General features: G+C 39.3%; 1 protein-coding gene across 1 annotated transcript in view; it reads left to right on the top strand.

Annotated features, from left to right (window-relative positions):
- ANOS1 (anosmin 1) overlaps nt 1-27,058 on the top strand; it is a 309,454-nt gene that overhangs the window by 266,180 nt on the left and 16,216 nt on the right. The window contains exons 10-13 of the mRNA XM_073565978.1: nt 8,885-8,973; nt 12,553-12,724; nt 20,403-20,623; nt 20,720-20,861. Of these exons, the coding sequence (XP_073422079.1) occupies nt 8,885-8,973; nt 12,553-12,724; nt 20,403-20,623; nt 20,720-20,861 (624 nt within the window). The remainder of the gene's footprint in view (nt 1-8,884; nt 8,974-12,552; nt 12,725-20,402; nt 20,624-20,719; nt 20,862-27,058) is intronic.

The following is a 27,058-nucleotide window of genomic DNA, read 5'->3' as shown; positions in this document are numbered from 1 at the left end:
TTTGGGAAGTATCTAGCACAGGAACCTGCACTGTGGTATCTGCTGAATCTACATGTGGATCACACATTCTTCACAGACATATCAATTTCAGTTATTCTCTGTTGCACACAAAAAGGCTTTACACAGGCAGGGAACATTTACCGAACCACGGTCTGGAGACTGGGTCACCCATCACAACACTTTGACCTGCACGCTTCTGCTTAATATATAGACCTTTTTTAATCTGATTTCAAGATGTCTGGAAAAAAGCAACATAAATTTAAAGATTTTATTGAAAAAAAGTGTCCATGGTATTAGGAGGCAGAACTAAAGAGTGGATTCTAGCAAAGTGATGTGCGGAGATCTTTTCAGAAATTTTGATATTTCTCATATTAGAAATCCAAAGTTCTTCCTGGTAGAAACATATCTGAGCAGACATAAAAGGTCAAGGAGAGTGGACACATTCGCATGTTCTTCATTTTACATTTTCACTTTCCAATCAGAGCTCTTAGAGATATTTGGTGATTAGAACAAGGATCAATATAAGATCAAAATCAGGGTTTCATGACATTTTCTAGTTTCAAGGGGTGACACCTCTGAAACCTCCACCAGTCTCATGGACCGAGGTTTCAAAGTGCAAACAGTAGTGTGTGCATGACCACCACTCCATTCACCATCAGTCCACCCCGAATACATCCCCACACCAATTACCAATAAGTACTGTGTGTGTAGTGTGTACTTCTTGGTGCCATTGCAAGCACTAGTCTGGTCCCTCTCCTTCATCACGGGTATGCAGATATGACCTGCTGGCTCACACAGCATCTTCTGTGTGGGCAAGAGGTCAACTTTCTCAATGTAAGTCTATAAAATTTAGTACCAGGCTCTCATAGACTAACATAAAAGGGAAACTGACAATAGGTTTTTGACTCCTAATCTGACAGCAGCATAATGTAGACAGAGAATCTGATTCCAGTGATATGTTACTTACTGAGCTGCTTTCTGTTGTTTTGATAAAATTACTGTCTTATCAGCAGATTATCACTAGAGGACTAGAAAACCTACTGCCATGTAGTCCTCCATATTTATATGCTCTGTATAACTCTGCCACCACTACTGATTATCAGCTTTCTGCCTGTGCACAGTGCACACAGAAATCTGCTTATCAGTGGTGTGGGCACAGTTATACAGAGCTCAGCATTCAAAGAACTGGTATATCTGAAGCAGAAGTTTTATAAATTTTTATAAAAACTATAGCACTCAATCAGTGATACATCCACGAAATCTGGGTCTCTTGCTACACTCAGATGAGGTAGCAAAAACCTGCTGACAGATTCCCTTTATAAGGATCTGTCATCAATATGAGTCCGAAATATCTAGGCGTGGTCACGTGGTGCAGGAGAGGGCCAGTGCAGCTCTGGAAATGGCAGAAGACTCCTACCTGTAAGTATTTCTATGCATCTCCCAAGAGGCGGCAGTGCAGGGAAACCGGGAACTTGGGCTCTCATAGATTGCTACAGCTAATGCCAGTAACCCTGTGATCGTTTTGTCATACAGCAGTGTTCCCCAACTCCGGTCCTCAAGAGCCACCAACAGATCATGTTTTCAGGATTTCCTTAGTATTGCCCCGGTGATAATTGCATCACCTGGACAGGCAAGAATTCAAACACCTGTGCAATACTAAGGAGATCCTGAAAACATGACCTGTTGGTGGCTCTTGAGGACCGGAGTTGGGGAACACTGTCATACAGACATTCTTTGTGTGCACAAACCCTATAGGATCTATAAACCCCGACTGATCAATATTTATGGCATTGGATATCATTCACATTCTGAAGAATAGTTTGTTGCCTTTATTTGAACTCTGTGTAAAAAAAATGTAACATTGTTTTTATCAGCTAAAAGTAAATATTTTAGGAATGAAACGCTGAAACTTGGAAACAACCCAATAATGATAAGACGATGAAAGATTGTAGGATGTGATGTTACCTGAACCATATAAGATGCATGTTGATGTCTATACAGGTGATTAAAATGATGATAACACATTCCTAGGAATTTACAAACATACTTGGATTTCAGATTGATCCTTAGAATTTTTTTTAATGTGAACCTGTCAGGCCCATTATTTTCCTTTCTGTGTCACCAATATGTCACTCTGCTCCTAAACAAATTAGAAATGGCTGGAATATATTATATAATAAAATAACGCTACTCACCTGCTCCAACCCCATGGATCCAGGTGCTTGGGGGGTCTGTGGTGGGAAATAATAACATCACCAGTGCTTAGCAGAGAAAGAGTGAAACCACTCTTGACCATAGAAGACAGGTGACTGGAACAGGACATCAGACAATGTGCCTCAGATGACATCCCACTGAATGACAGATTTTGGCCAGGGTCACACTTGCGAGTGTGATGCGAGAAACACGCGCAAGTCTCTCACATCAATACCAGGCACTGCTGCCGGCACTCGGACTGGAGTGTGCAGATGCATGTATTTCTATGAAGCCGCACACTCCGGTCCAAGGGTCAGAGGCAGTGCCGGGTATTGAGGCCAGAGACTTGAGCGAGTTTCTTGCATTGCACTCACAATTGTGACCCTGGCTTTAGCTCTATGTGCAGTTTAAGTCCAAGTTCAGATGAGTGAATTTTGTCAGTGTGCTGTTTGTGTCTGCATAGGTCCCTGTGCAAGTGCACAAAAGAGATTTTCCACATGGACCTTAGAGTACAATGTTGGTGTCCGGTGTATAAGGAGGACATAGCTGAACTGGAGTAGGTGCAGAGAAGTGCCACTGTGGTTATTAAGGGGAATAGGTGAATTCCAATAGCCAGGCAGGTATTCAAACTTGAGGTTATTACGATGGGAAAAACAAAGGTTTTATTACAATGTACAAATATAATCACACACACTTCTCCTAGCTAATTATAGCACAAAAAGCCAAAGAGTATTTAGGAAATAAAATGTAAACAATTTTATTGAAACATAATAAAATTACACCAATAAACAGAGTATCCCACTAAGCAGGGATATAACATGGGGTTAAATCATTATTCCAGTGCTCGCATATATGCAATGCAAGCAGCAGGCCAGGGGCATTTTTGTTTACACACGGCCAGATGTAAGTACAGCGCACAGTCTTATTTGCGGGCATTTTGCCTGTTTTGCACTAAAAGCACTAGAAGCACTTTGTACTTTGTTTTGACATGCAGTGAGCCTATTTAAGTGCAGCAACCAGCTTGTATTGCATATATGCTAGCACTGGAATACACTAATGAGCTTATAGGACGCACCTGTGTTAGGACACTTAAGGCCCCGTCACACTAAGCAATATCGCTAAAGCGTCACCGATTTTGTGACGTTATAGCAATATTGCTAGCGATATCGCTATATGTGATACTTGCCTCCGACTGGCTCCCCCCGCTGGTTATCGCTGATCGCGCGAGAACATCCTGGGCCGTTTCTCGTCGGTGGCTTCCTGCTGGCGCCGACGAGCGACGCGTGGACGCAGGCGGGAGGACGTCTTCATCGCCATGTCTGACAGGTAAGTAATGACCGCTGCTGCGTTGCTACATCGCTAGTGAGATCTGCCTGTTTGGCAGCTCACTAGCGACCACTTAGCGAAGCACCAGCGATCCTGATCGGGTCATATCGTTGTCGGGATCGCCGGTGCTTCGCTTAGTGTGACAGGGCCTTTACAGGCTGATAGAATTTGCTTCCAGCAATTTAAGCTTATATCTTGATCTGAACCATTTTTCTAATGATTTAACCCCCTGTTATATGCCTGCTTAGTGGGATACTCTGTTTATTGGTGTAATTTTAATATGTTTCAATAAAATTGTTTACATTTTATTTCCTAACTCTTTGGCTTTTTCTGCTATAATTAGCTAGGAGAAGTGTGTGGGATTATATTGTACTCAGAGTAGGTGAGGTTATATTGTTTTTTCATAATTTATTGGAATGAATGTGGTAATTATGTACACATATATGAGGAGACAGTACAGAGGTCTTTCTAATGATCTTTGTACACTTAGGCCTGGGAAGGTGACAAGGGGACATCCTCAACGTCTAGAGTACATAAGGTTTAATTATTCTCACAGACACAGATTCTTTACTGTAAGAGTAGTGTTACTGTGGAGCTCTATGCAACATGATGTTTTAATGGTTTATTCACTTCTAAAATTCAAGAGAGGCCTGGATGCGTTTCTTGAAAAATAGAATATTACAGGTTATGGGCACTAGATGTGATAGGGACGTTGAACTAAGGAACTAGTCTGACTGCTGTATGTGGAGTCGGGAAGGACTTTTTTCTCGCTAATCTGGAGCTAACAGTGTCTGCTCCATAGTGATCTTACCTTCCTCTGGATCAACATATTGGGCTGTAGGTTAAACTCGATGGTCTTAAGGCTACCTTCAACCTATAGGGTATGTGCACACTTTGCGGTTTCTGCTGCGTTTCCGCAGTGGTTTTGGCTCTGCAGAAACGCAGCAGATTCTGCTGCGTTGTACAGTACCTTTATTTCCTATGGAAATTAAAAAAAGCTGTGCACATGCTGCTTTTTTTTCCGCGCGGTGTTGCTGCGGTTTACAAAACGCAGCATGTCAATTGTTTGGTGCAGAAATGCTGCAGTTTTACACCTCATCCATTATGAGGTGTAAAACCGCAGGGCAAAACCACAGGCAAAACCGCAGATAAACCACAGGACTTTGTCCTGCGGATTTACCTGCGGTTTTCTCTACAAAATCCACAGAGACAAAAAACTATGTGTGCACATACCCTAAAAACTATTAAATAAATCCCAGCATGCACTATTCTCAGCCATTTTTTGGATGTGAGCAGTGCATGTGTGATGCTAGTTACTTCTCATGCCCAAGCCGTCAGTGAGGATAGTCAAGGAGTCCAAGGTCAGAAGCCAGGGATGTATGTCATAAACAGAAGAGACAAAAGCATAGTCAGATAACGTACTGAGGTCAGAATACCAGGAGGATATTGGATCAGAGCAGAAGTGGCTAAACAGACGAATGGTCAGAATGAGGTCCAAGGTCAGACATTGAAAGATCGACATATAGAACACACACAGAGGCACAGAGGAACAAACCACACTTTGCAGAATATACTTCTGGCAAAGGTCTAGGAGAAACTGCTCAGTTAAGTAGCATGGCAATCACCTGGCATAATGAACACTTGGAGACAGCCAGCACCTCACAGTCATAGATTGGACGGTCCTGACAGCTCAGCACACCCCTGTACCAGACTGGATGACTGAGCTGTCAATCAAAGCACCAACTGCTTCAGCACACCCCTGTACCAGATTGGATGGCTGAGCTGTCAATAACTGCATCCCAGACACACACACATATATATATATATATATATTAATCTGCATCTTATTTAATTTTACCATGTGCTACAGTATGTATGACAGTCTCCAAGTGAGAATTGGGAGCAGGCTGTTCTGAGATGAATGCATGAATGCTGATAACTAATGCACTGTCTGGGTAGAAGAATTGTTATAGTATGCAGAGCTTAACCTCTGATCTTTGCCACCACATCTAACTTATTGCAGAGCTGTAATCCAGAATATGCGCATACTATAAACCTGAAGTCATACAGTATGTATTATGCGCATTTATTCACAATATGTGTATTACCTGTTCGAATAATATAAGAAAAAGTGCACAGGTAGATGTATTCATGAGGCCACCCATCCGGCCACAGCCGCCCTCCTAACCATCTGCACACTCACACTGTCAGGACCATCTGATCAGACAAGACTGAGATTCCTTAAGTCCTTTATATGTTCACATATGGAATCAACCTGTGAATGCTTCAAAGCTGTATTAAATTACTAACAATTTTATCAATCTGTTTATATATTCATGAAAGATTTACATTCAGGATTCATTTAAATCAAAGTACAAAGTCGTTGATGAATATTTAATATCACATGACAATGAAATATAGAGCTTGGCAGGACATTTTCTGCCTTTGTGCACTTCTTTTTAACCAGGCAGGAATGTGATGAAAGCCTGCGCTTGACCTCACTATGTCTGAGCATTTTAGTTTTTATTGAAAATCACATTCAAAAGTGGCAGGTCGCATGAAAAGCTGAACTGTACCCTCCTCCTAGGCCTTGCTTATGTGACCAAATGGCCCATCCTACAGTGGCAAAAAGGTGCGATATACACTCAATGTGCTCATATGTGGTATCTCGGTATATTACTCTATTATGGAAGTAGTTTACAAGGGTCTAACAGCATACAGCATCCAGAACATGCTCTTGACTGTATTATGACTCTACATAGTTCTATAGATGACATATTACTTCTTTGTACATCACAATAACTGCGCAAATAATAGAAGAACCCCTCAAAGGGTGAAATTCCTCTGTTATACTGATGTTTAGGAAGATTATTCTATCGTTAGGGATCGAACTTTGCAATCCCACCATGACCTGTTGTTATTGATTGCAGTCATCCAGATGATGAAATGTACTAGGGCACCAAAGAGCACATAAGATCTATCACTAAATATTGTCAGATGAGTAATGAGGACTGGGGACACCTGGTTTGCCAGGAAGTTAAAGGGTCATAGGTCTTAGATTCCTGATTTTTGTGATGTTTTGACACATGTTTGCTCTGTGATTTAGGTATGTTTTAGAGTTTGCCTTTTTTTGTTTAGAGATATACAAAAAAATGTTGGAAAGCTGCATTCACTACATTTTACTGCAGTATGATTAGTATTACTAATGGAAATAGTCTCTGCGAAAGAGCAGAGAATTCTCTGGAAATTAATAAGAGTCTGCCACCCTCAAAACACAAATTAAGCTCAGCACATGCTCATAAAATGGACATAGCCTATATTAAAAGCTACATTTAGTTCAGTAATTGTTGCCTTTATAGGTCATAAAAAGCCATTTCATTATACATCCTCAGAATGATGAAGTGCACAGTGCCCTCTACTGCCACCTGAATTAGCATGCCTCCCTGTATGTTGATTGACAGTGCTCTCTAGCCCAGTGCAAGCACAACCTGACCAGAAAAGTCCAGCATGCGTGCACACACTGACAGTCACCACTCTGCTGGGAAATCACTGTAGCAAGTAGTCACAGCAGAGAGTGCACTGTCAGTGTGCACAAACACTGAAGGTTTTTGTTAAGGCACTGAGCATTTGGCCATGTCAAGGGTGCACTGAGCGCTTGAGCCCGAATTTTGAATATTAAATGAATGGCTTTTTCTGGTCAGCAGACCCATAATTACCACACTGAAGGTATGCTTTGTACCTAATTTAATTTGTGCTTCCTGGCTGACACTCTACCTTTAAAACTGTCATATCTAATTAGTAAGCATATCAGAGAAACTTTTTAAAGTGAAATGATAAGTAACAGTGTGTCCAAGAGCTAAGTAATATGTCTGATTGGTGTGAGTCTGAAGATTTCAGAAGAATGAGTCCCCAAAGTCTCCTGTGTGAATGAAAATGAAACATCACTGGGGATGAATTACCACCACCCTATACATTGAAATGTGCAATAATCAGCTGTCTTCAGCAGTCCCATAAACAATCTGTCCCACATGCAGGAAATAATATGGGGGTTATCCATAAGTGACTTGCACTGTCATTCCATTCAATAGGGAATTTGGGAATCTGGGCCTAGTTGTTATGATCAATGATGGTCCCAGCACTCACAACTTCCTTTGATCAGACATTTATCAGTTATTCTATGGGTAGGTTTGGCTAACAATAAGAACATATTTATACATGATTCCTTTATAATATGTCATTGCAGGAGCAGCAGTTTCATTGCTTGCAATGGGAATTTTAGGTTTTTTTTGCTTAATATCATACTCTAAAACCAAAAAGTTATGCCTGAACATATGTTGATATAAGTGAAATGCATGTGTGCATATGAAGGCTATATAAACAGAATGTAAACACAATGAACTGCCCAAAAAGAGGGTGCCACATATTTGTTTGTAAAAAGTACAAAAAAACTAAGCCAAAACCAAAAAATTGAGCCAGAGCATAAGCTGGTATATGCGCAACGCATAGGAGTACATCCACACTGTGGCCATTTAACAAAAATAGAACCCAAGATAAAAACAAGATGAATAAATAACCTGTGGTAAGTAAATAAATAGTAATAGTACATGTAAATAACATAGAGTAATTAGTTAGCATTGTTTTGATTAAAAAAGCATAAAACCCATCCCACCACGGCAAGGTGTACCCAATTGGGACAGTGCTTAACTCTTGAAATTCACCTCACTGTGTGTCTGCAGACATAACAGTCAGTTGGGTTCGGGTCCTCCTCTTCCCTTATCTATTTTTAGATTTGCCAACAATCAGTTAGGCGAACTACAAGAGTTAGGTACTGTCCTGATTGGGCACACCGTGTTGGGTGTATTTACTTACTACAGGGTATTTGTTGATTTCGCTCTTATCCTAAAGCCCCTGTCACACACAGCGATCTCGCTGTGTGTGACACTTATCAGCGACCGGCCCCCCTGCCGGGTATCGCTGATCATGCTGGAATGGCCAGGACATTTTTTTGATAGTTGGTCTCCCGCTGGCCAGCACACATCGCTGCGTGTGGCAGGCGGGAGACCAGCAATCAGTGACCTGGACGCTGGTAAGCAAGGTAAACATCAGGTTTCTAAGCGCACGCCCGATGTGTACGTTAGATACCAGCGCACTGGTGCCGGGAGCTGGTAACCAAGGTAAACATCGGGGTCTTTAGTTCTCTTGGTATCATATTCTGTTTAGAAAGCATTTAAAATTAGATTAATGCTCTGAAATTGCACATTAGAATGAAAAAAAGTATTTTTAAATCTGCTAAATGATTTTCTATTTGTCATAAATCAATATTTGGTACATACCATGTTAATTACGGTGCTTTCTTTTGATTCAGATCCCCTGTTGGGACTCTACCATGTGCAATGGATGCCTGAATCATGTGCACACAATGATACCAAAGGACCCGAGAAAGCTGTAACTCAAGTAAGTTTTGATTAATGACATTTTAGCCATAATATAGATTGTCAACCAATAAGAGTTAATGTGAATAAGTGATTCAGCTTTAGACAATTTGTGGGTTTTCTGTTTAAGATTATGCCTGGTTATATGCCCTTTTCTAATATGTAGAGTCAAGAGTTCTTGGACATTCAGTCATGGCTATGGTGATTGGATTAGTGCAACAACTGTGAATATAGGGAATTATGATGGACTCTTGACTGTAGACCCATTCGAAACCAGCTACAAGGAAATCATTCTTACAGCACTGAAACAAGTGGCTCACAGTTCAATTCCTTTATATCATATAAAGTGACTCTGAACCAAAACTTCAATGTAATGCTAATTCAGTAAAAGCTCACATTGTGCATAGAAGGTGATTGCATTGAATTAGTTGTATGACTACCACTGAATTATTTGCTATTGTCAGGTGACCACATTAGCAAGCATGAAACTCGTGGATGTGACAAGCGCTCCCTTATTTATACAGTATTTTGTAGAGGCGTTGTTGGTATATCCTAAGCTAGCCTTTTATGCTGGATCTAATAGCCTGCCTGTTTTGCTTGGGTGAACATTCACATTCATTCTGCACTATACCAACTATGATCACGTCATGGGAATTCTGCTTTCTGTTAGAAGTAAGACGCTTTGATGCTAAGCAGCCCAGGTGATTCATAATGTATTGCCAAAGAACACGGCCCTTCCCGAATCTTTGAGTAGCCACCCACAATGTCAACAGGTCTGCTCTGTTTGTTGTGCAGTACCATAGTTTGATATTAATGTAAAATAAATACACGCAGCAGTCAACCTGCTGGAAATGGACTGGGCTCAAAAATTAAATAACTCCCCAAATTTGTAAGACTAGAAATTTGTAGACTTCACATTGGACTTTTTTATATCAGTCGAGTTCACAAGATTTTAGCTTATGTTAAGAGAAATCTTGGATTGATAAAATGACCTTTTTCTTAACACAACTATGGGTTGAACATTGCAGCTTTGGAGTATAACAAAGTAGGCTCTAAAAATATGTCTGCATACATAGCACTGACAGGCATATTGGATTGCAATGTAGAAGTATGGCAACATATACTAAAAATGAATGCAGAAAATTAAAATATGCTTTCTTAATAGCAAATAAATACCTCAAGACAGCTAGCACAAGTGACCATCAAATGCAGCATATACCAATGTTATGCACTGTTCCCATTGCAGTTCTGCATAGGCTTGAACCCCCTCAGTCAGATAATCACAGAGTCTGGATAGGGTTAGAAGTTCAAGAGTGGAAGTACTATTAGCCTCATCCTCTACATGGATGACCAATGAACGAGAGATCGATTCACTGTTCCACCTGACAAGGATCTGCAGTGAAGACATTGGGAAGTCCTTTGGACTAGAGAAGTGCGGCCGGTTGGTAATAAAGAATGTCAAGGTAGTCAAGACTGATGGAGTGGAACTACCAGCAGGGCACAAAGCAGATGTACAGACCTGTTACAAGTACCTCGGCATCCTACAGGGATACGGTAACTATGATGAATAGGCAAGGAAAGCAGCAACATCCAAATACCATCAAAGGGTAAGGCAGATCCTGAAGAAGCAGTTCAATGGGAAGAATAGGATCCGTGCCAACAATACATATGCCCTGCCAGTTATCAGATATCCTGAAAAGATGGCAGCTGCAAATGTGAAGAACCAGAAGCTCCTTACAATGCATTGAGGTTTCTACTCCAAGTCCAACATCCAAAGATTGCATACCAACAGAAAAGAAGGTGTTCAAGGCTTGATAAGTGTCCAAGCCACAATCACGGAGAAAACAAAGTGTATCCAGGAATATATATAAAAAAATGGCACCAAAGCATGAGATGACGAGAGACAACAATCCTGGAAGGAAGAACAAGAAATACAATGGCAAGATAAGTCAGTAGCGATAGGAGCACTAGGAGCAGTGACCCTTAAGTTGGAAGAATGGCTACAAGAGATTCCAGGAGCAATATCAGAACTCTCTGTCCAGAGAAGCGCAATACTAGGGGACAAGCGAGATGCCTCTCAGAACCCTCAAACTTCAAGTTCTCTGGTAGAGGACCCGAGAATGAGGAAGGACATAAAAAAATAATATATACTGTATATATATATATATATATATATATATATATATATATATATATATACATACACACCCAAAAAGGGAAGAAGAGTTAACACACCCTCCACATATACACCATAATGGAATCAATAAATATGAAAAGGCTAATTTAGCAATACTGGTGTTTTACATGCCAGTTTTGATGTAGGATCAGAAGGAGCAAGATTCACCAAATTCATCAAGAGGCATAAATCTTCAAGCTGCCTGTGGACGGAAGTATGTTTATACTATAATTCATGCCATTTTTCAGGCAAGGCTGGGCCTTTTTCCACTGAGGACCTCCTACATTTCCAAAGTTGCAAAAATTATTTATGCAACTATGCTTTGTTCAAAAACTTGCTGCATTATGGCTTGTTGAATTAATCACTTGATGAATATTTCTCTTGAAAAAATCTCCCTCATAAAACTCTACCTACAATGGTGGAATTGCTTTTTTCTGTTCTCTACCAAAGACAATTAATAAATGTTGAGTAATTTTGCAAAAAAGCAAGGCCTCATCCTTCAGTGTAAAAGTACAACTGGGCATTTGAAATGCAGGAATAAAAAAAGAAATCACTACATCTTTAGGTCCTAAACTAGGCCATGTGTTTCAGGAGTTAAAGGGAATCTTTCAATAAAATAAATCTTTCTAGGTCACCTATGTGGGCTTGTAGGTCATATAAAGCTGAATAAATTCATGCCTTGATATCTGTCATCTGATGTCTTATTCCAAAGAATTCCACATTGTTCTTATATGTAAATCTGTTAAGATCTATGGGCCAACACTACATCTGCCTCCATAGACTATTTGAATTAAAAGGGAACATTACCAGTGTGAGACAAGTAATGACTGACAGTCTACTCTCAGTTCTGATTTCACTGCAGATTATAACAACTAACAGTACAGCGGAAGTGATCTTATTACAATCATTTGCAGCGACCCTTTGTCCTCTCATAGTGCTGGCAGCTTTGCTACAGAACTGCATCTGATTATAACTACACAGAAAAGGGGAACCTTATCGCATTTCAAACACAACAATCACATTTGCAGCTCTTCTTTCACAATCCATAGTCCTGAACAGCTCTTTTACATATAAGAAAAACTTGGATAGAAAAAGACGTTGGATCGCTTATACCAAGGCACCACTTTATTCAGCTTCCTATGACCTACATTCCCATATATACAGTTTAGGAGGGCTGATCCTACCCACATATTCACTTTAAGCATTATTTTTAAGAACAAAACTTGTTTTTTTTGTGAATTGTTTAACAATAATTGCAGTAATGGCGACAAACAACCTAGATATTTAACCTAATGCAATAAGGAATCCAAACTTCAGTGTTTTTATACCGTAAATATAAATAATGTCTGTACAAGCGCTTGCTCTCTGTTGTCCATTCTGCCTGTTGTTTTTGTCATTATAGAGCATATTTATTTCTCCCCGTAGGATCATCACATTATCTTACCAGGGCTATTATTTTCTTGCAAATACAAAGTCACAGTACAGCCAACCCGATCTAAGGGTCATTCAAAGGCTGAAAGCATATTCTTCACAACTCCTCCCTGTTCAGCGCTGAAAGGCAAAAACCACAAACACATTAACTGTCCAAATGAAGGAGGTAAGAAATAGTTTGGTCGGGTCTTGAGATCAAATAAGTGTATGTTTGTTTTGTTTTTTTTTGCATTGGAAAATTTTTTGCTATTTAACTTGCTTAATTCAGTACTTTATCTAAACCAGTTATGTGATTGAGATGTCCTTCCAAAATATCTCCTATAAACAAGAATTAAGCTTTTACTTATTGGAGTTGTATGAGAAAAGAATCAGATGTACTTGGTGATCAAATGAATATTGAGCTGCCAAACATTAAGTACCACATGTTCAAAATGGGCACCTTCTAAAGATATATAATCATCAGTGATGAGCGAGCGAGCTCGGATAACGTCTTAGCCGAGCATGCTTGGGTGTTATACGAGCATCTAAGAGTGCTCGTATATTATATTCAAGTCCCTGTAGCTGCATGATTTGCAGCAGTTAGACAGCATCAACACATTTGGGGATTGCCTGTTTGTTAAGGAACCCCCCCATGTGTTGAGGTAAGGGTACCATCACACTTGGCGACGCACCAGCGATTCTGACAACCATGTGACCTGGTAGGGATCGCGGTGCGTCGTTGCGAGGTCGCTGTTGAGATGTCACACAGTCAGATCTCAACAGTGAAGGAACAACAATACGGAACAATACGACGGTCATTGGCACCCTGTCTCTCAGACCTGTAGTATTGAGGTCGTTCGTCGTTGTCCCTGTCAAACACAGCAATGCATGCTGTCCAGGGGGACACCAGCGATCAAAAAATGGCCCAGGACATTTGAGCATGTTCAGCGACATCGCAGCAGAGGCCTGATCGCCGCTATGTGTCACACATAGCGAGATCGCAGGCGAGATCGCTGTTGCGTCACAAAATCGGTGACGCAACAGCGATCTCGCTAGCGATCTCGCTATGTGAGACAGGGGTTTAACAGCTGCAAACCATGCAGTCGCGGGACTCAAGCATAATATACAAGCATGCCCAGATGCTCAGATAAGATGTTATCCAAGGATGTTTGCTCATCACTTATGATCACCCGTTGAGTTTTCACAGGTAAATATACTTCAGGAAAGTCCATTGGTCATTTTCCTTTAGCTGCTTTGCCAGCAGTTTTGCCCTCTATCTTGCGGTGACCATGGTAAAAAAATATAAATATTCTTTAAATCTTTATTATCTAGAATTGATAGTATTTATTTCCAAAAAATCCTGATTTAATCAATAAACTTTAAAAAAACTGACATAAAACTAATATATGAACATTGTTAAGTCACTGTGAGGGGTATTTTTTATTTATTTAATTTATTGAAATATATGAAAGGGAAGCAAAAATAATAATTGTTGTTATTCTTAGGAATGTAAACTCCAAAAAACAAAAACAATGAAGTACTACATGGATTATTATTAATCGTCATTTTTATATATTTTCATTTGCAATTAGAACTGAAAGTTAAGCAGAGAAAGCATTTGAAATATGTATTTCTTGATTCTATTTAATCCCTCTAATTTAAGATTAAAAGAAGAAAACACCTGGCGGTCCTCCAACAATATTTTTGCATTACAAAATAAACTTATGCAGCTTTTATGTTGTTGGAATAGATTCTCTTTTATCATAAGGAAAGTATACTTGTCAAGGTAGAGATTTTTCATTTTGGTTCAACCAAGTTACTTTTATTGCAAATCATTTCCAATTGATGTCTAAAACCCCTGAAAGCTCAAACAAATAGAGTCTTTCTTTGTGCGTAGTGAGGTGTTGAAGTTCTGTTAGCAGTCTTTCATACTCCCGTTGCTTTTACGGAGATTTAGTATTGAAGTTTACTGTAATTCAGTAAAATGTTTGTGAAGTCCTGCCAGATATTGGTAAAGGCTTTCATTGTTGGCAAATCTGCCCTTACTCAAGAGGAGTTAACTCATTTTCAAAATGCATTTGAAGAACATTATTTGCTTTTAAAAAAAAACCTACACAGAACAAATACTGGAGACAACGAAATGGAACAAAATATTGTTTTATGATCCAGTTTTGCTATGAAATACAGATTACTCTGTGAGTTCTATATAAACATGCCCCTACTACACATGGACAAGGTAATGACATATGGTAAAAAGCCCTAGAGGGTGCCAAGATGATCTGGAGTGCAGTCAATTTGTGTATGTAAATGTTTAATGTACTGAAAACTTAGAGCTGAGTTTACACTGGCTTTTGGAATTCTACTTAAAAAAGGATTATGAATTTCTACTATTACAACTCAGCAGTGTGCCTTATGTTTGAGAAATTGTCTCATCAAGACGAGCTCTCCTTTAAAAACAGCAGCTGTGGTAATCAACTGATCAGAGTGGGCATGGCTCTTGGCTTACTTGGAGATCAGCTGTTATTGTCAGGGGAATTTAAATGTTTCCATGTGCCTCTCCTGCTATGGCTGATGAGTGGACCATGTCCTCTGGATTGGGAGCTGCTCTTGCTTTGTGGCTTTGGCTTATAGAGAAGGATCTGGGGTGGGGTACTTAATTATATGAATATTTCCCGAAAAAGGCTTATGGACAGGTTTTGTGCTGATGAGATAACCACATAAAACAAGAGTGAATGTAGTGAAAATGTTTCTTTTTGCCAGTGTTGCTATATTATAGCAATGGGAAATTCACTCTTACCTTTCCCTCTGGCTCAATACATCTTCAGAAATATTGTAGACTAGTTCATCTTTTTTATCAGCCTTTTATCCCATTCACAACATATGAAATATATATATTTAAGTCATATATCATGCCTTTGATGTGGGTTTACACACTGAGCCCACATCTTTTACCGCATATGATGGCTGATTTAATCAGCCATCATGTATCTCTAACAGCCACAAGTGGAGTGGAGCGGAGCCCATGGCGGTTAACTAGTAATGAGCGAGTATACTCGTTGCTTGGGTGTCCTCCGAGTATTTTGGCGTGCTTTGATATTTAGTTTGTGTCGACATAGCTGCATGATTTGTAGCTGCTGGATAGTCTGAATACATGTGAGGGTTGCCTGTTTGTTAGAGAATTCCAACATGTATTCAAGCTGTCTAGCATCCACAAATCATTCATCTGCCTCGACAAAAACTAAATCTCCGAGCATGCCAAAATACTCGGACACCTGAGCAACGAGTATACTCGCTCATCAATACTGTTAACCTGTTAAATCCCACTGTCATTCTCTGACAGTGGCATTAACCCGCATCAACAGGTTTGTGTGTCTTTCCACGATCCCTTCGGCATGCCTGTAACATGGTTATAGGGCATCAATGCATTGCCATGATAGTTGGAGTCTGCTGATGACTCCCATGCCTGTCATTACAAAGCAATCACTGACCTCAGGGACACCAGTCAAAGAAAACACTGCGGCAGCCGGCAAAGGCGCTCAGTCAGTCAAATCCTAGGTGCATTGCTCCCTGGGAAATACGAATATGCAAATAAAGTCCATGGAGCCTCATTTAAGAGTCTCCAACACGGGACTAGCCAGATCTTCCTCCAGGGAAGGAACCAGCCAAGGAGTGGCTCCTTTCGGAAACCACCATTACCACCATATTAAGTGGCCCTTTAAGTCAATATCCAGCTCTTTACTAGCTTACAGATATAACAAGGGAAATACCAAGGCCAGGTATCCATCCACAGACAGCTGTTTTGGGGTGTTGCCCCTCATCAGTGTGGAGTAGGATTCTGGCTAGGTAGGAGCAATGCCTAGTTGACCAACATCACGAAACAATCACTGACCTCAGGGAGACCAGTCAAAGAAAACACTGCAGCAGCCGGCAAAGGCGCTCAATTAGTGAAATCCAAGATGCATTGCTCCCTGGGAAATACGAATATGCAAATAAAGTCCGTGGAGCCTTTCTGTCTGAAGTTTAGTCTTTATCAAGTGAAATGCATGCTCAATTGGGTTGAGATCAGGTGACTGACTTGGCCATTGAAGAATATTCCACTTCTTTGCTTTAATAAACTCCTGAGTTGCTTTGGTTTTATGTTTTGGGTCATTGTCCATCTGTAGTATGAAATGACGACCAATCAGTTTGGCTGCATTTGGCTGGATTTGAGCACACAGTATGGCTCTGAATACCTCTGAATTAATTCGGCTGCTTCTGTCCTGTGTCACATCATCAATAAACACTAGTGATCCAGTGCCACTGGCAGCCATGCATGCTCAAGCCATCACACTGCCTCCGCTTTTCTCTTTCCATCAATCAGGTAGAGGTTGATCTTGGTTTCATCTGTCCAAAGAATGTTCTTCCAGAACTGTGCTGGCTTTTTTAGATGTTTTTTTAGCAAAGTCCAGTCAAGCCTTTTTATTCTTGATGCTTATGAGTGGTTTGCACCATGCAGTGAACCCTCTGTATTTACTTTCATGCAGTCTTCTCTTTATGGTAGATTTGGATTTTGATACGCCTACCTCCTGGAGAGTGTTGTTCACTTGGTTGGCTGTTGTGAAGGGGTTTCTCTTCACCATGGAGATTATTATGCGATCATCCACCACTGTTGTCTTCTGTGGGCGCCCAGGTCTTTTTGCATTGATGAGTTCACCAGTGCTTTCTTTCTCAGGATGTACCAAACTGTAGATTTTGCCACTCCTAATGTTGTAGCAATTTCTCGGATGGGTTTTTTCTGTTTTTGCAGCTTAAGGATGGCTTGTTTCACCTGCATGGAGAGCTCCTTTGACCGCTTGTTTCCTTCACAGCAAAACCTTCCAAATGCAAGCACCACACCTCAAATCAACTTCAGGCCTTTTATCTGCCTAATTGAGAATGACATAACGAAGGGATTGCCCACACCTGTCCATGAAATAGCCTTGGAGTCAATTGTCCAATTACTGTTGGTCCCTTTAAAAAGAGGGAGGCACATGTTAAGGAGCTGAAACTCCTAAACCCTTCATCCAATTTTAATGTGGATACCCTCAAATGAAAGCTGAAAGTCTGAACTTCAACTGCATCTGAATTGTTTTCTTTAAAATTCATTGTGGTAATGTCTAGAACCAAATTTAGAAAAATGTTGTCTCTGTCCAATTATATATGGACCTAACTGTATGTAGGATATTTGCACACTCAGCAAAAATTTTTACAACAAAGCGGGGTCCATTTGCTCCTATTAGTCTTTAGAAAAATTAAAAACTTTTCACTAAAGCAGTATTTTAGTGTTCAAAATGTAGTTTATTCTTTCTTCCCTGCAAAATGGTCTAAAATTCTGAGAGGCACATGAGGTGTCAATATAATCACTGCACCCCTAGATCATATCATTAGGGGTGTAATTTGTAAAATGAGGTCAGATATAGGATATTTCTGCTGTTCTGGCACCTTAGGGGTTCTGCCAATGTGACATGGCACCCTCAAACCATTCCAGCAAAATCTCGCCTCCAACTATGGCTCTTCTTCTCTTCTAAGCTTTGCCCTGTGCCTCAAAAGTAGTTTTCGACCATATATAGGGTTTCAATATACTCAGTAGAAATTGTGCAACTAACTTTGTAGTCCATTTTCTCCTGTTACCCTTGTGAAAATAAAAAAAATAGGGCTAAACCAACATTTTTGCAGGAAAATGTGATTTTATTTTCACGGCTCTACACTATAAAATTCTGTGAAGTATCTAGGGGTTCAAGGTACTCATCACACATCTAGATACATTCCTTGAGGGGTCTAGTTTCCAAAGTAGGGTCACTTGTGGGGGATTTCCAATGTTTAGGCACATCTAGGGCTCTCCAAACACACCATGGTGTCCACTAATGATCCTTGTCAATTTTGCGATCGAAAAGTCAAACGGTGCTCCTGCCCTTCCGAGCACTGCCATGCGCCCAATAGTAATATTCCTTACATATAGGAAATATTCATGTTCAGGAGAAATTGCACAACAATTTTTGTGGTTCATTTTCATGTGAAAATAAAAAATTTGGGGCTGAAATACATTTTTGTGAAAAAAATGCAATTTTTTTATTTCACAACTCAACGTCATATAATTTTCTGTTAATCACCTAAGTATTTAAAGTGTTCGCCACACATAAATAAGTTCTTCGAGGGGTCTAATTTCCAAAATGGAGTCACTTGTGGGAGGTTTCCACATTTTAGGCACATCAGGGGCTCTCCAAATGTGACATGGCATCTGCCCATTCCTACTAAGCCCTACCATGCACCCAAACAGTGCTGTCTCCACACATATGGCATATCATTGTGCTCAGGGAAATTGCATAAAATTGTTGGGGGTCTACTTTTTCCTGTTACCGTTATTCGCAAAATAAAGAAATTTGGGTCTAAAATAAAATTGTTGTGAAAAAAAGTTAAATGTTCATTTTTTTTCCTTCCACATTGCGAAAAATCCTATGAATCACTTGAAGGATTTATAGATTTTGAGCACATTTAAGAGTGCAGTTTTTATAAAGGTGTCACTTTTTTGTATTTTCTGTCATATAGGTCCCTCAAAGTCACTTCAAATGAGATGTGGTCCCTAAAAAAATGGTTTTGGAAATTTTGTTGGAAAAATGAGAAATCATTGGTCAACTTTTAACCCTTCTAACTTTCTAACAAAAGGAAATTATGTTTCAAAAATTGTGCTAATGTAAAGTAGACATGTGGGAAATTTTATTTAATAACTATTTTGTGTGAGATAACTCTCTGGTTTAAGAGCATAAAAATTAAAAGTTTGAAAATTGAAATTTTTTTGCCAAATTTCATGTTTTTTTTTACAAATAAATGCAAGTCATATCGAATAAATTTTACCACTATCATGAAGTACAATATGTCACGAAAAAACAGTTTGATTTAGGGGGATCCATTGACACCTTCCAGAATTATTACCTTATAAAGTGACGCTGATCAGAATTGTACAATTTGGCCCGGTCAGGACTGTGAAAACAGAATTTGTGGGGAAAAGGGGTTAAGACTGACTTCTGAAACACAAGTTTTAATGGATCAAGGACTATGTGCTTAATATTCTTGCAGTTCCACCACAGGGGTAATATAGTGTTACACTGTTCTCATAAAAATAATTGAGCTGCACATGTAATGCACAGCCAACAGATCTTCAAAAGTAAAAGATCCCTTTTGTAACCTCCACCCTAACAGAAAGATACATTTTCAAAATTAACTCCTTTTTATTAGTAACTCTGAATTCCCTTCTAGTGCATTTGCAGATTGTTTTAAAAACCAAGCAACTGACCTAGATGCACAAAGGTTTCCTGTATAAGATTTTTGTTTTCACCTGATAAAATAAATATTATAATCCTGAATACAACTTGACAGGATTCATGACCATTGCATGGTTTATTGCTGAAGCTGAAATGTAGTTTTCTGGCAGTCATATGATTTTTAAAGATATCTACACTACCTATTTTAAATTCAGTAGAGACTATAAACCCCATCAGCAGATATTTATATATTCATGCCAGACTGAAACAAACTCAGTCTACATATACATTATTTATTAAGTACCTCTATTTCTCTTAGAATTAGCATATTGAATTTATTTAGGCTGCATGAGAAGTAGGTCAGAGAAGCCACTTAAAAATGCAATAGTAAAATGTTGCTGGGTTATTCCAATCTTTTGTTCAGTTTATGTTTTTGTAGAAAAATTCATTTAAGCACCATTAGCTTAACAAAAAAGGTATTACAGGTTTTTTTTTCTATTTCTCATGTGTGTCGGGCTTTCTATTTCTTGCGAGAACCATAGAAATATGAATCATTTGAAAGTTGTGAAATGTTTTTGTTCCTTACAGGACAAGTTGTCGCTAAAGTATTGGCAAAACCAGAAAACCTGTCTGCTTCTTTTAGTGTGCATGAGGGTAACATCACCGGCCATTTTTCATGGAAATTGTCAAAATTAAATCTTCATCAACCTATGACAGGATTCCAAGTCACGTGGGCAGAAGTTACAACAGAAAGTCGGCAAAACAGCCTGCCAAACAGCATAATTTCACAGTCCCAAATATTGCCAGCAGTAAGTACTTTAATATGTATATGAACTGTTTTGTAACCCTGTAATAAGCCATTTGGAGGAGTCAGAAGACTTACATATGTTGTTTTCTTCATACAGGACCATTATGTTCTTACTGTCCACAATCTTAGACATTCAATGCTTTACCGATTGGAAGTTCAAGTGCTAACAACCAGTGGTGAAGGGCCAGCAACAATAAAGACCTTCAGGACACCAGATATAGTTCCCCCTATACCACACCGTAAGTGATCTAAATCTCCCAATAATTTAAATGCATTGAATGGAATATTTCATAAGTTGTATGTAATATTTTTAAAGGGGTTTTCCAGAAAAAAATATCCATAGGGTTGCAGCTATAGAAAATAACAAATTCAGTTATACTTCCCTTCCCGAAATTCAGCACTACCTCTCATCTGCTGCCTTAGTCTTTTTTGACTACAGCACCCATAACAGCTGCATTCAATCACTGTGCTCAATGGCTCTGCTGATGTAGACAGTATAAGCAGTTGAGCCAATGATTGCAGATGTCACATGCACTGCAGTTGTAACGTTTTCACTGTAGGCTGTTAACAAAATAAGAGCAGCAGCAAAGAGGCGTTGCTTGATCTGTGGTGGGTGAGAATAGCTGGGTTTGTTATCTTCTACAGATACAACCATAACAAAATATAAAATATCCCCTTCCCAAAGTTTCAAAAAACAGAGCCAGATTAATAATTGTAGAGGCCCTTTGCAAACAATTTGAGAATTTTATAGAAGTCAACTTTTTTCAGGCCAGTGTCTGTGAGAAGATCGGCTTTACACCTCCTCCATGTCTCACTTCCCACCTATCCAAGACTTCATGGTAGAAGAAACTTCCTGGTATTTCTGTGTTTTTTTAAGGAAGCTTGGGTAGGGCTTGAGGGATCTGCCAACTCTTTACAAAGGCTAGGAGATCTCTCCTTTTCTCAGGAGTCTCGAAAACTTCAAAGAAGACGTGGCAAGTACAGAGAAATATATTAACTGGACATAAAGATTGGATGATAATTGGCAAGTCCTGCTAATGTCAACATGATCTGAAAACCTAATGTGTAATGGGGTCCACACCGTTCCATGATGTAGGCTATAAGAGAAAACACAAAATTGAATTTTAATATTTCTGATCTTTTGTTCAGAAGAAATATTTTTGGCTGTCTATTGCTGCTTCTGGTCAGCAGTGTGCACTGATCATTGAATCTTCAACATTTAGTAATAAGTATTGCAAAGTATTAGCAACATAAACCTTTTTTCCTGATACATGTTTAAACTTTTTTAATGGAAGGTATGCTAAAAATGTTTTTAAAGGGATCCTATCAGTAGGATCAACCTTCCTAAGTTGTCTTTTTGGGCATGTAGATCATAGGAAGCTGAGTGAAATGATAGCTTGATATCTGCTATCTAATGTCTTAAGGTACTGTCACACTTAGCGATGTACCAGCGATCCCGACCAGCGATATGACATGGTCAGGATCGCTGGTACATCGCTAAGTGGTCGCTAGTGAGTTGCCACACAGGCAGATCTCACCAGCGACATTGCAGGGGTCGGGGGTCGCTACTTACCTGTCACACTAGGCGATCCTGATGTCCTCCCGCCTGCGTCCATGCTCGTCGCTCGTCTCTCCACAGGAAGCCCAGCCTGAAGCTGACGACGAGAAATGGTCCAGGACATTCTCACGTGATCAGCGATAACCAGCAGGGGAGCGGTCGGAGGTAAGTATCAACAAATATGAACCTAGCACTCAACTTAAAGGTATTTGTAAGGCGGTTTATTGTAGTACACGAAAAAAGACGTTTCGGTCAATGTGACCTTCTTCAGTTATGAGGAGAATGATCTCTCTAAGGCAATGAGCTTGTCAGTATATAGGAGAGGGGCAAACGTGCCTCCAGATGCGGTGTTCATATTTGTTGCTTTAACGGTTTGGGAACCTAACCTTAGCACCATCTTGAGTTGTGCTCACGGTGTTCTTTCTATATGGAGGTAAGTATCAGACATAGCGATATCACTAGCAATATCGCTATAACGTCACAAAAACCAGTGATGTTATAGCGATATTGCTAGCGATATCGCTTAGTGTGACAGGCCCTTTAGTTCAGAGACATTTATGTTTTTCTTATATGTAAATGAGCTGTTTTAGTCAGTGGGGCAGACATTGATCTGCATGACAATCTGCCTCCAGAGCTTATTTTATGTGAAGGGGGTGTTACCAGTGTGATGTATGATGGCCGCTCTCAGATAGCAGATATCAAGCTATCATTTAATTCAGTTTCCTATGACCAGCATGCCCATATAGACGGACTACGAGAGTTGATCCCACTGACAGATTCTCTTTAAATTAATTCTGCTCAGAGAGTGTGAAAAGGACTGAAGGGAAATAGTTAATAAACGTCCTTAGATAGTGCAGGGTCCTGGACAATTGCCCCTTTTGCTTTCCTTTAGTCCAACTTCTAAAAAACATTTTTGCTAAATACTATATTAATTTCAGAAATCAGTATAACTTAAAATCTCAATTCTTTTAAACATCTAAAAACTGCATTCTTTATACCCTGTAACAGTATTATTTTTCTTAGTGAAACAAAATCAGACAAGATAGATTTTTCCTGTGTGTATTTAGTACCCTCTACCAAGGGGTTTGGCAGCTGCTCAGCCCTACTGCCTACATATATAACTTGAAGGTCAAAGTCACTGATGCTGAATGTGCATGTTTAGTGCTGGAACAAGCTAAATGTGTATGTAATTAGGGATGGTTATATGGTGGGGAAAACATCTTGGGCCAGCAATCCTCTTTGAGATATTTTTACACATACAGTAAATGTGACTTATTGTACATGTTCAATGGGTGAAAATGAAATGTTGTAGCTCTTCACTTTAGTTTAACAGTACAAGAAATTATTTATATATATACAGTGGCATGCAAAAGTTTAGGCACCCCTGGTCAAAATTACTGTTGTTGTGAACAATTAAGCAAGTTGAAGATAAAATGATCTCTAAAAGGCCTAAAGTTAAAGATGACACATTTGTTTTGTATTTTAGGCTAAACGTAATACACATTGTAATTTTTTCACATTTTAAAAATTAGAAAAAGAAAAATGGTCCGATGCTAAAGTTTGGGCACCTTTGGAGATTTTTGTGCTCAGATAACTTTGACCAAGATTTCAGACCTTAATTAGCCTGTAAGGGTTATGGCTTGTTCACCCTCAATGTTAGGAAAGGCCAGCTGATGCAGATTCCACAGGTTTAGAAACACATAGCCTCCTCCAACCTTGTGCGAAAAAACAGCCACCATGGGTTCTTTTAAGCAGCTGCCTAGCACTCTGAAAATGAAAATGGTGGAGGCCCACAAAGCAGGAGAAGGCTATAAGAAGATAGCAAAGCATTTTCAAGTTGTCCTTTCCTCAGTTCAATATGTAATTCAGAAATAGCAGTTTACAGGAACAGTGGAGGTCAAGATAAGGTCTGGAAGGTCAAGCAAAATTTCAGAGAGAGCTGCTTGTAGGATTGCTAGAAAGGCTTATCAGAACCCCCACTTGACTGCAAAAGACCTTCATAAAGATTTAGCAGATTCTGGAGTTGTGGTAATTGTTTTACTGTTTAGAGACACCTTATCAAATATGGCCTTCATGGAAGAGTCATCAGAAGAAAACCTCTCCTGCACCCTCACCATAAAATTCAGCATCAGAGGTATGCAAAAGAACATCTAAACAAGCCCAATGCATTTTAGAAACAAGTCCTGTGAATCATTGAAGTTAAAATAAAACTCTTTGGTCGCAATGATCAAAGGTATGTGCAGAGAAAAAATTGCATAGAATTTCAGGAAAAGAACATCTCTCCAACCATTAAGCATGGGGATGGATCAATCATGTTTTCGGGTTGTGTTGCAGACAATGGCACAGGGAACATTTCACAGGTAGAGGGAAGAATGGATTCAATTAAATTTCAACAAATTCTTGATGCAAGCATAACACCATGTGTAAAAAAGCTGAATTTGAAAACAGGATGGCTTCTACAAATGGATAATGATCACACACATCAAAATCCACAATAGACTACCTCAAAAGGCGATATCTAAAGGTTTTTCAATGGCCCTCACAGTCCCCCGATTCGTTCATCATTGAAAATCTGTGGCTAGTCCTCAAAATAGCAGTGCATGCAAGACGACCCAGGAATCTCACAGAAATGGAAGAATTTTCCAAGGAAGAATGGATGAAAATCCATCAAACAAGAATTGAAAGACTCTTGGCTGGCTACTAAAAGCGTTTACAAGCTGTGATATTTTTAAAAGGGCGTGCTACTAGGTACTAACTATGCAGGGTGCCCAAACTTTTGCATTGGCCTATTTTCCTTATTGTAATTTTTAAAATGTAAAAAATGACAATATATAATTTTTTTGTCCTAAAATACAGAGAAAATGTGTCATCTTTAACTTTAGCCCTTTTAGAGATCATTCCATCTTCAACTTGCTTAACTGGTCACAATAACAGTAATTTTGACCAGGGGTGCCCAAACTTTTACATGCCACTGTAGAGAGAGAGAAAAAAGAGATAGGGGTAGATATAGTAGATATATATATATTATTAGCTATCTATATATTATTTAGATATTTATTTATTAAATGTAAAAAACTATGTGTGTGTGTGTATATATATATGTACAGTATATATATATATTATATACACAGTGGGCCATTTATTTGGATACACCTAAATAAAATGCAAATAGTTGGTGATATCAACTTCCTGTTTGTGGCACATTAGGGGGGGACTTTTTAAGATTGTTGGTGACCATGGTGGCCATTTTGCAGTTGGCCATTTTGGATCCAACTTAATTTTTTTCAATGGGAAGAGGGTCATGTGACACAAACTTATTGAGAATTTCCCAAGAAAAACAATGGTGTGCTTGGTCTTATTGTAACTTTATTCTTTCATGAGTTATTTACAAGTTTATGACCACTTATAAAATGTGTTCAAAGTGCTGTACATTGTGTTGGATTGTCAATGCAACCCTCTTCTCCCACTCTTAACACACTGATAGCAACACCGCAGAAGAAATGCTAGCACAGGCTTCCAGTATTCATTGTTTCAGATGCTGCACATCTCGTATCTTCACAGCATAGACAATTGTCTTCAGATGACCCCACAGATAAAAGTCTAAGGGGGTCAGATCGGGAGACCTTGGTGGCCATTCAACTGGCCCACGATGACCAATCCACTTTCCAGGAAACTGTTCATGTAGGAATGCTCGGACCTGACACCCATAATTGATGGTATGGTGTGGTATATGGGGTACAAAGATATTCGGGGCCATTCTTCATCAATGGAAACCTCAATGCCAATGGATATCTGAAATTGCTACATGATGATGTGTTGCCCTCTTTATGCACAGAAGATGGCACGTTCCCTGAGTTTTTCCAGTAAGATTGTGCACCGCCACATTATGGGTGTCAGGTCCAAGCATTCCTAAAAGGAATCTGACTCCCTTAGACTAGCATTTATTATGCGGTACACTACAGTACATCATCTGTGATAACCCTATCTGTGAGACCATCTCTGTTATAAGAGCAACTTTTTACCCATACCATAATACAGATTTTCTTACTGTTCATCTTGTTTGAGAAGACCTCCCCCCAAGAACGTTTTGTTGCAATTTTGGCTGGGTGCCTCAAAGTATTTAGAAAAATATTCAGGATTGAGAGTCCTTAGTAGTTGATACCTTTTAATGGCTAACTGAAAAGAGTTAGCCATTAAAAGGTATCAACTACTGAGGACTCTCAATCCTGAATATTTTTCTATCTACTGGCTAACACGGTACAAAGATATACATCTTTCCTGTATCAAAGTATTTACAATTTCCATTCCAATTTGCATTTCTAAATGAAATTATCCTCATTTCAAAGTTTGGAGTTTTACATTAGCTATGCATGTATGTACAGACAAGCGTCTACAACACTGCTGTAAATAATGTTCATGATTATGGGAGTTGACAAGATTTTGGCAGACTTAACCCTCTTTCAGCCCTTTGTTGATGACAGTGTAGACATTGATAACATTTGTATCTTACTATGCCATGATTCATCTTGGCAGCAATATGATTTATTTCATGAGTTGGCTTGTGCTCTGTTTTTCACATATTCTTCACTACTGAATTCCTGTTTAAAACAATAATAAAAAGATAATGAAAGAAAAAATTCAGGGACACTTTCCAGAAACATTTCAAAGTTTCATTCTCTGGAATGTTAAAGCACAAAACAGTTTTAGGATGCAAAACAATTAGGTTAGTGATGAGTGCACGTACCACTATTGTACCCAGCTGCACAGAAAGCGAGGTGTAATTGGCAATTACGCCCAAAACTGTGTTTGTTGTTACATTCTTCCTTCAGTTTACATTCTTTGCAGTGTAAAGACCGCATTGTGCAACCAATCAAGAAT

This window comes from Dendrobates tinctorius, unplaced genomic scaffold (genome assembly GCF_039654945.1).
Source record: "Dendrobates tinctorius isolate UK_male_01 unplaced genomic scaffold, ASM3965494v1 ptg000016l, whole genome shotgun sequence".
Lineage (NCBI taxonomy): Eukaryota > Metazoa > Chordata > Amphibia > Anura > Dendrobatidae > Dendrobates > Dendrobates tinctorius.
The sequence above is the reverse complement of the archived record's forward strand: the minus strand, read 5'-3'. Positions and strand labels throughout refer to the sequence as shown.